The following is a 12,673-nucleotide window of genomic DNA, read 5'->3' on the forward strand; positions in this document are numbered from 1 at the left end:
CGAATGTGCAACACTGTATCAAGATTACGCTGCAGACGAACCGTTAAAAGCTAATGGTGTTCGTGAGCTTCCTTGCAATCCGAAATCTCCTAGCTCAAGTTTTTTGTTCCTTCGCGACTACAGAGCTGTGAATATAGTGGCAGGCAGATGTAAACCAAGAGCGTGTTAATTTCGTACTGTGCGTAAGAGTGTTATTCTTGGTTACTTGCCGTTACTTGTTTGTGTTATTGCAGTGTGTATGTGTGTTGTGTCAGTCAGACGATTGGAATGCCAGCCGCAAGGTTCACGTTAGAACAAAGAATTTTTATGTATGACACTTACGTGAAAACAGACTCGTGTCGAGACGTGTGTAGGCAATTTGTACAGAAATTCCCAGGCGTGTGGGTGGACATCACTTTGAACAACTCTTATAACACAGGTTAGTGCTAGTTTTGCAATATTTATATAAATGTCTGCATATGTCCATAAAAATATGCGGGCATTACAGGCCGCAAATGTCGGCACCTCCGTCAGCGCCGCCCGCCACGTTTCTCCCGATCTCTCAGCTGCAGATCGAAATGGACGGACGGTATATTATTTCCAACTGTTTGACAAGTTTGAATCAAGGTGAGAAATTACACAATTGAGGTAATGAGAAAATATTTCTACACTACATATGTAACAATCAAAAACCTTTACTTACTATGCTTAGACAAATTCTACATTATGGGACAAAAGTCACGATAGAATACTATTAACAGTGCAAGAACGTATGTAAAAGTTGTAGGTTGAGATGAATGTTTATCCTTCTCGCATTAGACTGGGACAATTTTCGAAAATTCTGACTGTAGGAAGCATTTTTGAGGAAAAGCGGGCAAGCAACATTTTCTGAATGTATTTGATGTGCTGATTACGAATATTTTGTTTGCCACTCTCGATTTTGGTGTTATATGCTTCAAATCGCTAAAAAAACAAAATGGCGGCCATACGAAATGGGTTCCTATTAATTTTTGAAGGAGCAGAAAGAAAATAGTGATATTGGTGTCAAACATTATGTTTTTGGGTATGCTGAATCCAAATATTATGTTTTCTAATCTGAAATTTTAAGCTGTTTGTTCCAAATCGCTAAAAAACAAAATGGCGGCTACGTGCATCCATGCAATGTTTCGTATCCATACTTTTGAACTAGAAATAAAACAGTGTAACAGTAGGTTTTTAATACAGAAAAAAGTATAGAACATTTCTGAAGTAAAGATGCAAAATAATAATATTATTCAAAGCATAAGACCATATTGAAATATTAACAGTACCAGTGTATGATAAATCCGCACGTTATCCTTATTCAACCTTATTTTTCCCACAAAAATAGTATAACATTTTTCTAGTCACGGATATTCATGCACTCCTTAGTGCCAGTATCTGCACATTTGCAAGCTGCAGTACATACAAGCTGGCCTTTCCTGCAGGAACATGTAGCGGATATACAACCACCCAAACATCCACAGGTGATAATGTCGTAGCAGGGATGTGGAATTGGTGGCAGTGATTGAAGTTATGGAACAAGCTGTCCATCAACCATTTTTCATCCCAAGATAGTAGGTGCTGGTAACACAGGTTTTGGTATGGCCGACTGCCTCCACACCATGGCTTGATAGTGGACCCGTTGTACATGTAACAGTAGAGCATCGGTAGTGGGGGATGGGGGGCAGTGCTTGTGGTGTTTTTCCTTTGCTGAACAGCTTTACTCTGGCTTCATCACATCTGCTTGCATCCGGTACACCATACAACTTGCATATGAACTTCTCTGCCTTGTGTGCTGTTTCTTGTTTCAATTCGTCAACACCAAGATTTAGTAGTGTTAAATATTTTCCATGCTGTCTTCTTACTGATCCCAGCCATGTAGGATACTCTGTCGCATCCTGTTATGGCGTGGAATGGGATGAGAGTTTCGAAGACAGGATCCGTAAATGAAAGCTTCTGCCTGACTTCATGTACTGGAATGTATGTTCCTGCTCGCAAATCCAATTTCGTACATCTAATCTACCTATTGCACTAATACATCTGCATCACGTGCTAAGAGAACAATGTTATCAGCACCAGAATTAAGACAGTGAACTACAATGCGCGTGTCCGCCTCTTCGTGGTTTGCCTGCAATCTTTCAATAGACAAATCACGATTGTTTGTTCGTACGTCATCCTCCTTGTGAAATCCACCGGAAACCACAAATATTTTGTCTTCAGGAGCATTGTTGATCAAATGATTAGAGAGAAAACAGGCCAAATCTTTTTTATTCTCCGAGTTAGCAAGAAAGTCACCGAATTTGTTGGAGATTGGCACGGATCCATTTTTTATTACTCTCCTTACTAAATGAGCATGTTTCAAGCTCCTATCCCTTGTTCCAGCCTTGATTGAAGTTGCGTTATACCGATCAAAGGTGACATCAATCCTCTTAAAGCTTCTTCCCATAGAAAGAACAAGGTTAAGAAATGCATCTGCCAGTTGATCAAAGTTTAAAAACTCCTGCAGGCTTTCCAAGTGCAACAACTAATGCTTGACCATCTATTATAAGGCATGACGCAGACGGAATTGATATATCAGGTGGACAAATTACAACCTTGGTCATCACATCAGCTAGAATGGCTTTGTTTCCTGTTCTCAGACTTCTGTTTGTGTTGGCAAGGGAGATTGGAATTGGCATTAGTTCATGAAACAAAATGCGATTTAGATCCACATTACGACCTGCCTCATAGGCAGTTACGAGGCGCTGGAGAATATTCCTGTCAGTTTTCAAAATGGTTTCCTTGCCACTTACTACCAATTTAACTTCATAGAGGGACTTGAATGTCTTTGCATTTGACTTATGTAGAGGATCACTTAACTTGACTTGTGTGTGACTTTTACCAGGGGCCATCATCCTTTCCTTCACAAAGGTGTCTAGCTTTACCTGGCCCAGTGTTTCAGCTTTGAGGAGAGTATTTTGAATATATGAAGGAGCTAAATCCTTTGTTTGTGGCAATGTTCTGGAGGAACTGATTAGAAACATCTGAAGATGATGGCTCATAGGTGCAGGTCTTTTCAAATTTATAAGTGGATCCATGGTTCTATGTTTCTATCATTCTGAAATAAAGTACAAGTAAAAAAAAATATAAAAAGATATTATAGGTTTAGTCATTTTTGTGGTTCTTTTGTTTAAAAAAGAGAAAAAAAAAACAACAACAATTTTCAAAAATGTCAGATTAGAAAACATAATATTCGGAACATAATGTTTGACACCAAGATCACTATTTTCTTTCTGCTCCTTCAAAAGTTATTTGGAGCTCATTTCGTATGGCCGCCATTTTGTTTTTTTAGCGATTTGGAGCACATAGCTTAAAATTTCAGATTAGAAAACATAATATTTGGATTCAGCGTACCCAAAAACATAATGTTTGACACCAAGATCACTATTTTCTTTCTGCTCCTTCAAAAGTTATTTGGAGCTCATTTCGTATGGCCGCCATTTTGTTTTTTAGCGATTTGGAGCACATAGCTTAAAATTTCAGATTGGAAAACATAATATTTGGATTCAGCATGCCCAAAAACATAATGTTTGACACCTAGATCACTATTTTCTTTCTGCTCCTTCAAAAGTTATTAGTACCTCATTTCGCATGGCCGCCATTTTGTTTTTTAGCGATTTGAAGCACATAACATCAAAATCGAGAGTGGCAAACAAAATATTCGGAATCAGCACATCAATTCCATTCCGAAATTGTTGTTTGCCCACTTTTCCTCAAAAATGCTTCCTACACTTTTTACAGCCACATTTCTGAGAATTTGCACCAGGCTACATCCTTTGGGTGATGATAAACCGTCTGTTTTGCGATAGAGGTCAGTCTGTTCTAATACTGTGTCCAAGAGTTAGGTTTTCAGATAGAGGCCCGCCAAAATACTGCAGTTAAAAGCCACTTCTTTCAATGTTGATTTGATTTTTATTTAATGTAGCTTTTCTTTTACTTTTGGCGATTTTTATTTAATGTAGCTTTTCTTTCACTTTTGGCTAATGGTGGCGATAAGGATGAGTGATGATATAATGAAATTGATGAAGGGACACTCACAAAGAACACCTACGCCCGAATCGGGATTCGAACCCGGGACAACTGGCGTTGTAGCGCGCTGTTCTAACCACACTGCTCTGGAGGACGGCTTCTTTCATTCTCACAGACATCCTTGTACCATTTCACTTTTTAACGTATCTTGTTCAGTTAAATACAGTTTCTGCATTGATTACAGCATTTTCTTTCATAATTATATCATTTTCCAATCGTGACTTTTGACTCACTCTGTAGATCTTTTAAATAGAATTAATGCACAACGGTATGGACTTCTCGTGCTTCGTTCGTTCAGTCGAACCGTGTACAAAGTGATGACGAATGTATCAACCAATGAGCGAGTTACTAAAAGTTTCACTGATCTAAACTTGCAGAAACACTTGATAACAATGTTCTGTAATGTGTTGAGACGAGCCCAATCCTGAATAAAAGTTTAATATGTTGAGTTTATGTGTATATGCTGCTTTCCAACTAAAACATTGTGTTGCAATAGGAAACACAATTATAGGCTGAAACTGCCAATTGAGTATTATGTATATATATTTTTTTCAAATGAACAAATTAAGCAAATGAAATTCAATATGTGTAAAAATTATTGATGTATAACTATGTTGCTTAAAAAAAGTGGTTTGCATTTTCTAAAAGTATTATTATTTTATTTAATTAGAAGATTATGTTACTGAGCTAAGTGTTGATTGTAGAGCTGAATCTTCTGGTCAGTTGGATATAGAATATGCGTTACTGCGATAAACATTGCTACCATATTTTGTTCATTTTTATATCGCTTAGTTTAGTGATCTTAGACATCTGAATTAGAAATCACTGGATAAGATTTTAATATTAGTTATGTCTCGAGTTTATTTGGGTGTGTAGAATACGTGTCAATTTGTTTCTCCCGGCAGACGGTGCTTGTCTGGAAGCCGACCAACCGAACAAGCGACCCCGGACGACCATCACGGCCAAGCAGCTGGAGACGTTGAAGAGCGCCTACAACAACAGCCCGAAGCCCGCGAGGCACGTGAGGGAACAGCTCAGCCAGGACACGGGGCTGGACATGAGGGTGGTCCAGGTGTGGTTCCAGAACAGGTAAACAGAGATTACTTCTTGAGTAGCATAGAAGTAGCGAGAAACCAGGAAACATACTTTCAAAACAAAATCATTCAAATTCCTAGACTTTTCAGGGAATTTCGCCGAAAGTCAAATTTAGTTTCAAGTCCATTTATGATCAGACAGGGCAATCGGGGCTGAACCTGTGGTTTAAATTGGGATCCGAACCACTGTGCAATGTCCATCTGTAGGTGATCCAACCCGGGATCCCTTGATTACAATGGTACGGCGTTCCCACTATGTCATCGTGGAGGTTCGATCTATTCGAGAATGTTCAAACTACTTAGCCTATATATTAACTGTGAATGCAATATGTATTTTTTCGAGTGAAAATACGTAATCATGAAAGCACTATTGTTCCCGAAGCAAGAGACAACATTTCTTCAAGTATTTCTTTCCAAATACAAGCCGTATATTGTGGCAGATTAGTGCTTACAAATACATGAAAAATATATGTTCACCAAATGTACAATAATATTTTTATATTCGATCACTTTTCCACGACTTCGGGATTTTTTTAATGAAATTAAAATTTTGGTGGGCTTTTTCGGAAAGCACAAACAAAACCACTCTATAACATTTTGTAATTGTGATGAAATGATTTGGTTAGAATTACTGGAACAACGCAGCTCTTAAACAATCAATGTCTGTCGCCTACCCGAACACATGTTTGGCAAAAACCAAGTTTAAAGTCTATATTATTATACTGACCCTATAGTTTAAAGTAGAATTCAAACTACTACTAAAAGTGTGTCCACTGGAAATCGAAGTCGGGATTACAAATGTTTGGTCACAAAGATTAGTGTTTGGTTAGTTACTTCAAATATACATTTCCCTCTGTAAAACATTACAGGGACACTGTTTTTCAGCACACAGTTTAATACTGAATTAGTGAATAAGCGCTCTAACCGTAGGGAGGGTGTGCTTGGTAGAGTATGGTGGTAGGTAGGAGGCTGCTTGTATGGTTTAACGTGGAGAAAATTAAGTAGGTGGCGGATTTTGGATTGGCATCCTCCCTAACTTCGAGATGATGAAAACACGACTGATAATCAAAATATGATCTTACTAACGCAGAATCAATGTCAAATGATCTCAAATTACTATTTAGACGAGACTCACACCATTCCCTGCTACAGGAATATTTACACGAAATTTGTAGATAAGGTTTCCTGGTTATCCTAAATATTCATATTAGATTTTGTATTATAAATAGACTTGAAAATATCAATTGAGCGTAAAGAATTAGCTATGATTAGATATAAGTGTGTACAGAATATTATTCAGTAAATGTGAAAAATTAGACCAAGACCAATTTATATCCCAACAGTTAATATGAAACTGATAATTCTACTAAACTTTGATAACATAATAAAACAATTAAGATCGTTTACTAATACAGTGCTATTGAGAAAACTAAAAATTTTATGGAATGTCCTTGTAATGATACCATTTATAATACAGTGTACAAATATTAGTATCTTATGTAATTAAAAAAAAAAGGTTTATTATAACACGGTATAATATTTATGTAATATTCATAATATTATCTTATGTATTGAGAAAATATGAAACTTGTGCATGGAATTAACATAGTTTGAAATTCATTTACGATAAGCAAAACACTTATTTCTTCCGGGGTTATTTCTCTTTTTGCGCTACATTAAAATTATTTATTTAAAAAAGTAAAGTAAAGTGCTCCCCTGTGCTATGCACCACACCATGAAGGCGTATAGGGGGTGTGAGGTTAGGGCCGCACAGTTTCTTGATCACGGCCGAAGGTGGGGGTGATGTGATCAGCGCCATGCCCCTGGCCGCCTTTACCCCCCAGAGTTTCCTCCAGGTATCCACATTATACGACGCTGGGTGGACGCCGGAGCCGCTTGAACACGTGGAAAAAATTCCGGTTCTCCCCGTCGGGGATCGAACACGGGTCTCTCGCATGGTAGTCAGACGCCCTAACGACTGAGCTACTTGTAAATATTTTATGAGACGCACCCCTTAAAGAGTGAAAATTTGAGAGCTATAAGTCAAGAAGCAAATAGTATTTCTGCAACAACTTGTCACTGTCTCATTATCGATGTCCGCTCGACTTTTTTATTTTTTACATGAATTTGAAACTTAATTATTAACTGAACATGATTACCCTTTATTAAGAACTAAGAGTATTAGAAAATTGCACTTTGGTGTATATTTTTTAATAAAAACCTCTTAGTCATGGAGACGCGTATGAGTAAATGTGCGTGACTCTTCAAAAAAGCAAAAGGTAAGAGATTAATAGCATCTTTTCGCTGTTTCTATGGAAACCCCCTCGAACCCCACCCCTCCATCTGACATTATCCCATTGCACTGACGTGGCTTCAGAATCCAACTAAGCTTCGGAAGATAGAATTTTCTATTCATCCTCCATATTATTTTTCTCTTCATCGCCCCTCTTGCCTGCTACCCCTCGTCATATTTTCTAAATCAAGAATCTTTCGCCGTGATAGTTTCATGGCTAGCTGTAGCAATATTTACTTGCAGTCGCATAAACTTCTCAAGGGACTATTCCATTCAAAGTTTTGCTATACTGGAGTCGATGCAGATCTCGGCACGGGTTCTATCCTATGCCTTCTTATAACAAGGCCTGTGTAGATTCCGTTTACTTGCAGCGTCATCATCGGTGGGTCATAGATATGAACACGATATCGGCAACGCGGTCTCTCAAAACATGATTATTTTGCAATTATTATACTTTATCAACGCACACTAAGAATGCTACGTTCAAGCTTTGTCAATTTTCCGACTCCTGATAACACATTTGCGACCGTGAGGTTGATATTGGGTTTCATTTCATAAGCCACCAATGGTGATGTTACGTGTACCTTTCCTAAAGTAAAACTAAAAGCTGCAAAATAAAATCCCATATTCGCTACTAGAAATAAGCGCGAAGGATTCGTGTTTGATTTAAAGCTTCTATAGAAATATCATCTATTGAACGGGCATAGTACTTTTCCCGTGTTTTCTACATGTGCGTCCTCATACAGCTATCACTCGCACTTCTTGTAGTTCCGATACCTCTCACGAGATGGCAAATCATGTACGCTAAGGCACAGATAGAAATTACACGAGTCCCACGCACGCACTCAAGTACCTATATGACATTACTTGTTAATATTTTGTATTGTATAGCGTCGAACATGATATAAAAACTGTCACCTTATAACACTTTCCGTAGGAAAGTTGCAATGTAAGAAAGATATCTGTTAAATTTGCTTTCAATGGGCCTGATCGGAATTAGAAGTTCGACTTTTCTATAATCTTCATTGGTCTCCCTTATCGTCACAGCGGATTGCTTTCAGTGATAGGCTAAATGCCTAAGATGTTATGTTACGCTTGTTAGGGTTAGTACTCTTAGCATAATATATTTATAGTGTGTATATGCTAAGAGAACCAAACCTAACAATGTAGGCATTGTGCGTCTGACGTCAGAACACGAAGTCGGTCTCGCGTTTTGCGATAAAGAGAGACCCAGTCTGGTCCATAAATTATAATCGAACGATCCTAGATGAAAATGCTCTGATTTCGTTTACGAATCCAGTCCCAATTAACTTCGTAACACGTGATCTTGTCTAAATATCGATTTTCTGTTTGATGATAATATTATTTTCGGGAGAAAATGATCAAATATGTGTCGTGGATAATACATTGTAACATCAGTGACACACGTTTGATCAATTTCGACAAACATAAAAATATCATAATCAAATAAAGAAACATGGTTATTGCAAGATAATGGCTTTAAGGGTTTAATGTCAACAATTTGTTTAAGCCAAACATGCGTAACTTGAAATATATTAATGTAGCATCCGTGACAAGGTCTAAAGTGGCTGTAAAGAATTAATAATCGTGGTCATTGGATAAAATTCATCCCCAAACATCGGAAGAAAGCAAGTAAGTTTTCTTCTTTCTGAATATAGTAGCATGATTCTCTCAAACACTAAAAACACATACCCAGGAGACGACAAAAAAGCAACTAACATAGAAGATGAGCATTTATGTACGTGTGACATAGTTGATTAAGTATTTAGTGTAACATTGCGGCACAGTTTATCCTTCCAGTGTACGTGGATAACTTCAACTTACGCACCAGTTACGTCATCGGACCATAAGAAGCCAATTGACACAGTCATTTACTAACGACGAAAACCATATCTTGAATGCGAGTCACTAGGCTGAAATTCCGCCCAGCCGTCCTTTTTCGCTCTTCAGCGCATGCGCAGAAGCTAACCGCGCATCTCGCTGCACACGCAGCCAGATGGCGGGCTTCCTGATTCGAACTGTTCAGTTCACAGAGCAAAATTGAGAGCTGTTTTATGAACCGCTAGAAAAGAAAGTCAAAAGAACGAGTACCAAACGAAATGTAGTTGTAGAAGAGAAGTGGCAGTTTGAAAAAAGGTTGGATCTTTTAACGAGTAAGGTTTCTTTCTTTGGAGGTGACAGCCCCAAGTAGAAGTGGGGCACTGTTCTGCTGAGGAGGGGTATTATGCTTCTCGTTGTTTCAGAAGAGCTAAGGAGAAGCGGTTGAAGAAAGACGCAGGGAGAACGAGGTGGAGCCAGTACTTCAGGAGCATGAAGGGCAGTTCGTCTCCTCGCCACGACAAGCACGAAAACGGAAAAGAGGAGAAGGCGGACATCGACTCCGGGTTCAACCACAACCACGGTAAGTGCAAAATCCACATTCTTTTCTTAGCTTCTGCTGCCATTGGCAAGGAAATCTGCTCCGTATTTATGGTTACCAGATGACTAAAAGCAAAATTAGAACTCACTGCACGCACACGTTGTCAAAATGTAGGACTCAAGCCATTTCACAGTAATTATTAGATATTGAGGGAGGAAATGTTAGCAATAACGTGAAATTGACACATTCAGTTTAAAAACGATAATTTAAAAAAAATATATCGATCACGGCACTTTCATTAATTGGAACATCTTTTCTGAAAAAAAAACAACCAAAAAAAACAACGACTTTTATATGTCTTCCACCCACAAAGTACACAATGTAATTGGGATAGAGTAAGGTGGGGTAAGACTGCGCGGCGGGTAAGACTGCGCACCGGTTTTTCGAGGTGAAAATCACACACAGTTGGCACCACTACCCCACCTTTATTTCGTCCAAGATGGTAGCTAGCTGTGGACAGTGGTGAAGATACGTTTGAAATTCGTTGTGCTGAGAGAGGTAAGTGAAAAGATTGTGAGGGTGTTTGCTATTTATTTTGGTACTACGTGTTTTGAGTACTACGTCACTGTGAATGTATACAATATTAGGATGTTGATGGATAGAAGAAGCTGTGTTAATGCCGAATCCACCTGCGTATTAGTTTCCATTGCTTTGTGCAATGGCTGGACAGCATCACGTAATTTGTTCAGGAATGCAGCACGGGGCACGACTGCGCACGTGTGCAGTTTTAGCCCACACGTGTGTGGCTTGCAGGTGCAAGTGTGTGGCAGGCAAGGACCAGCCATTAGATAGATCATTTTTTGGTCCACTGAAGTCGTTTTATTCATCTGACTGTGATAAGTGGATGAGTAACCATTCGGGTCGCCCAATCACAGTTTTCCAAGTGGCATCCATTTTTACAAAGGCATATGGGAAGGCAGCTACAGTTGGGAATTCCAGGAAGGGCTTTGAAGTGACTGGATTATGCCCTTTCAATCAAGACATAATCACTGAGGACGAGTTTCTTCCCTCTACAGTGACAAATGTATCAGCTCCAACTCCAGGTGAGCAGTCTTCAACAAGTGGGATTAACAATACTGGATCATACGGTCACATTTCCGTTAACCAGATATCACAACTTCCACGTGCAGAGCATATTCAGCACCGTCGACGAAAGGGAAGGCAGTCTCAGGTGTTAAGTGGATCTCCATTCAAAGTCAACTTGGAAGCCTCGTTGGCTGAGAAGAGTAAGAAGAAAGTTCAGGGGAAACAGAAACGGAACATCGTTGTTGAAGATGTAGCAAGCAGAAAACGCCAGAAGAAAGAGTACAACTGCCCAGGTTGTAATGAGAAGTACAACGATCCTCCAGTAGAGGATTGGATCGAGTGTTCCACATGTGACGAGTGGTGGCATGAAAAGTGCACCTCGTATGAAACAGGAACCTTTATTTGTGATTTGTGTTAGCGATTCCTAACCCAAGTGCAGGACGGGATTTACTGTGCCTACTGTGAGAATGCCACGAGAAATGTATCCCATATGATAGAAGAACTTTTTTAGGTGATTTGTGTTTCTTTTTATGCAAATGTGACTCTGTGTAGAAAGTGCGCATTCTTACCCGAACTTGATAGCAGTCTTACCCCGCGGTGCGGGTAAGACTAATCATTTGCATGGTCACGGTTTTGTAATTTTTTCATGCAGAAATTATGTTCATTCAGCTTTCGAAACTTAACTGTGAGTTAGCAAAGGATAGTGCGATGTGTATTTCTTTTTTCATGTGTGTCTGTAGTTTCATAGCTTGAATATAAAATTATGAACTCAAACTGCGCAGTCTTGCCCCACCTTACTCTATTCTAACATTCCTGGATTATTACTGAGGCGTTGTGTTCCATGGGCACTTACTAGGCTGTTTAATTATAAATTTACTTCAGACGATAACAATAATATCCTATGGTTTTCTATGTCGCCAGTTGGAAGACGTACACATTGGTGGAAATTATGTGACATTCATAAAACTGACACATAAGACAGATATTGGAAAAAGAGGACAGGCAGTAGCTCGGTGTCCAGTAGCATGTGAAGAAGCTTCCTAACACAGTCCGAGTACATATTACAGTGTTTCTGTTTTGTTGTTGTTGATAATATTCCTTTTATTCTTTATCATTTCTTTTCATGCCTAAACACATTACAAGATTGTATTGCAGTTGTATCATAAGACATTCATAATATAGGGATATTGCTTTAAAGAATAGGAATTTTTAAAAGTCATTTACTATAAAAATCATATTTTTGGGTACGCGGCATTCGCCTGAACTCTTGTAGCACCCCTCCAATTTAAAAACGACAGCGTGCTAGGATTGTACAAAATTCAGTGCAAAACACAAATTTGGTTCTAAATTTATGACTATCTCCTTTACTTCACTGAAACAAGTTTGGGGCGAGATGACACAAAAAACAAGGTCTTCTCTACACTAGCAAGGGAAAAGTTTTAATAATTGAGATACATGCCTACACAGGAAAGCTATGAATCTTAAGTTTTCGAGCAAATGGTTAATAAGAAATAACCTTTCTCAGAACTTTTGTAGCATTTCATTTTTTTATGTTAAGAAGAGATGGAATTTATTGACCTTGGAGTTAAAGGCACTAAGACGGACGCTAAAGAAGGCGAAGAGTTGGGAGGAGGTTGGAAGAATAAAGGAACATGGACAGTAATCTAGAGAAATTAACATTTTGATTGGAAAAACAAACAAACAAAGAAATTAAATTTCGTGTCCTGATCGACCAAGAAGAAAAAAAACCCT

At 38.6% G+C, this 12,673-nt stretch overlaps 1 protein-coding gene across 4 annotated transcripts in view; it reads left to right on the top strand.

Annotated features, from left to right (window-relative positions):
• The window catches only part of Lim3 (Lim3 homeobox protein), a 202,214-nt gene that overhangs the window by 163,124 nt on the left and 26,417 nt on the right, over positions 1-12,673 (top strand). For 3 of the 4 annotated variants that reach the window (XR_014443569.1, XM_083138620.1, XM_083138613.1), the window contains exons 4-5: positions 4,974-5,157; positions 9,720-9,877. Coding sequence is in view for 3 of the 4 variants with exons in the window: in XM_083138620.1 (XP_082994746.1) it covers positions 4,974-5,157; positions 9,720-9,877 (342 nt within the window). In the remaining variant the exon portion in view is untranslated. The remainder of the gene's footprint in view (positions 1-4,973; positions 5,158-9,719; positions 9,878-12,673) is intronic. The other variant, XM_083138626.1, reaches the window with a different exon arrangement.

Source organism: Lepisma saccharinum, chromosome 1, assembly GCF_977018435.1.
Source record: "Lepisma saccharinum chromosome 1, izLepSacc3.1, whole genome shotgun sequence".
Lineage (NCBI taxonomy): Eukaryota > Metazoa > Arthropoda > Insecta > Zygentoma > Lepismatidae > Lepisma > Lepisma saccharinum.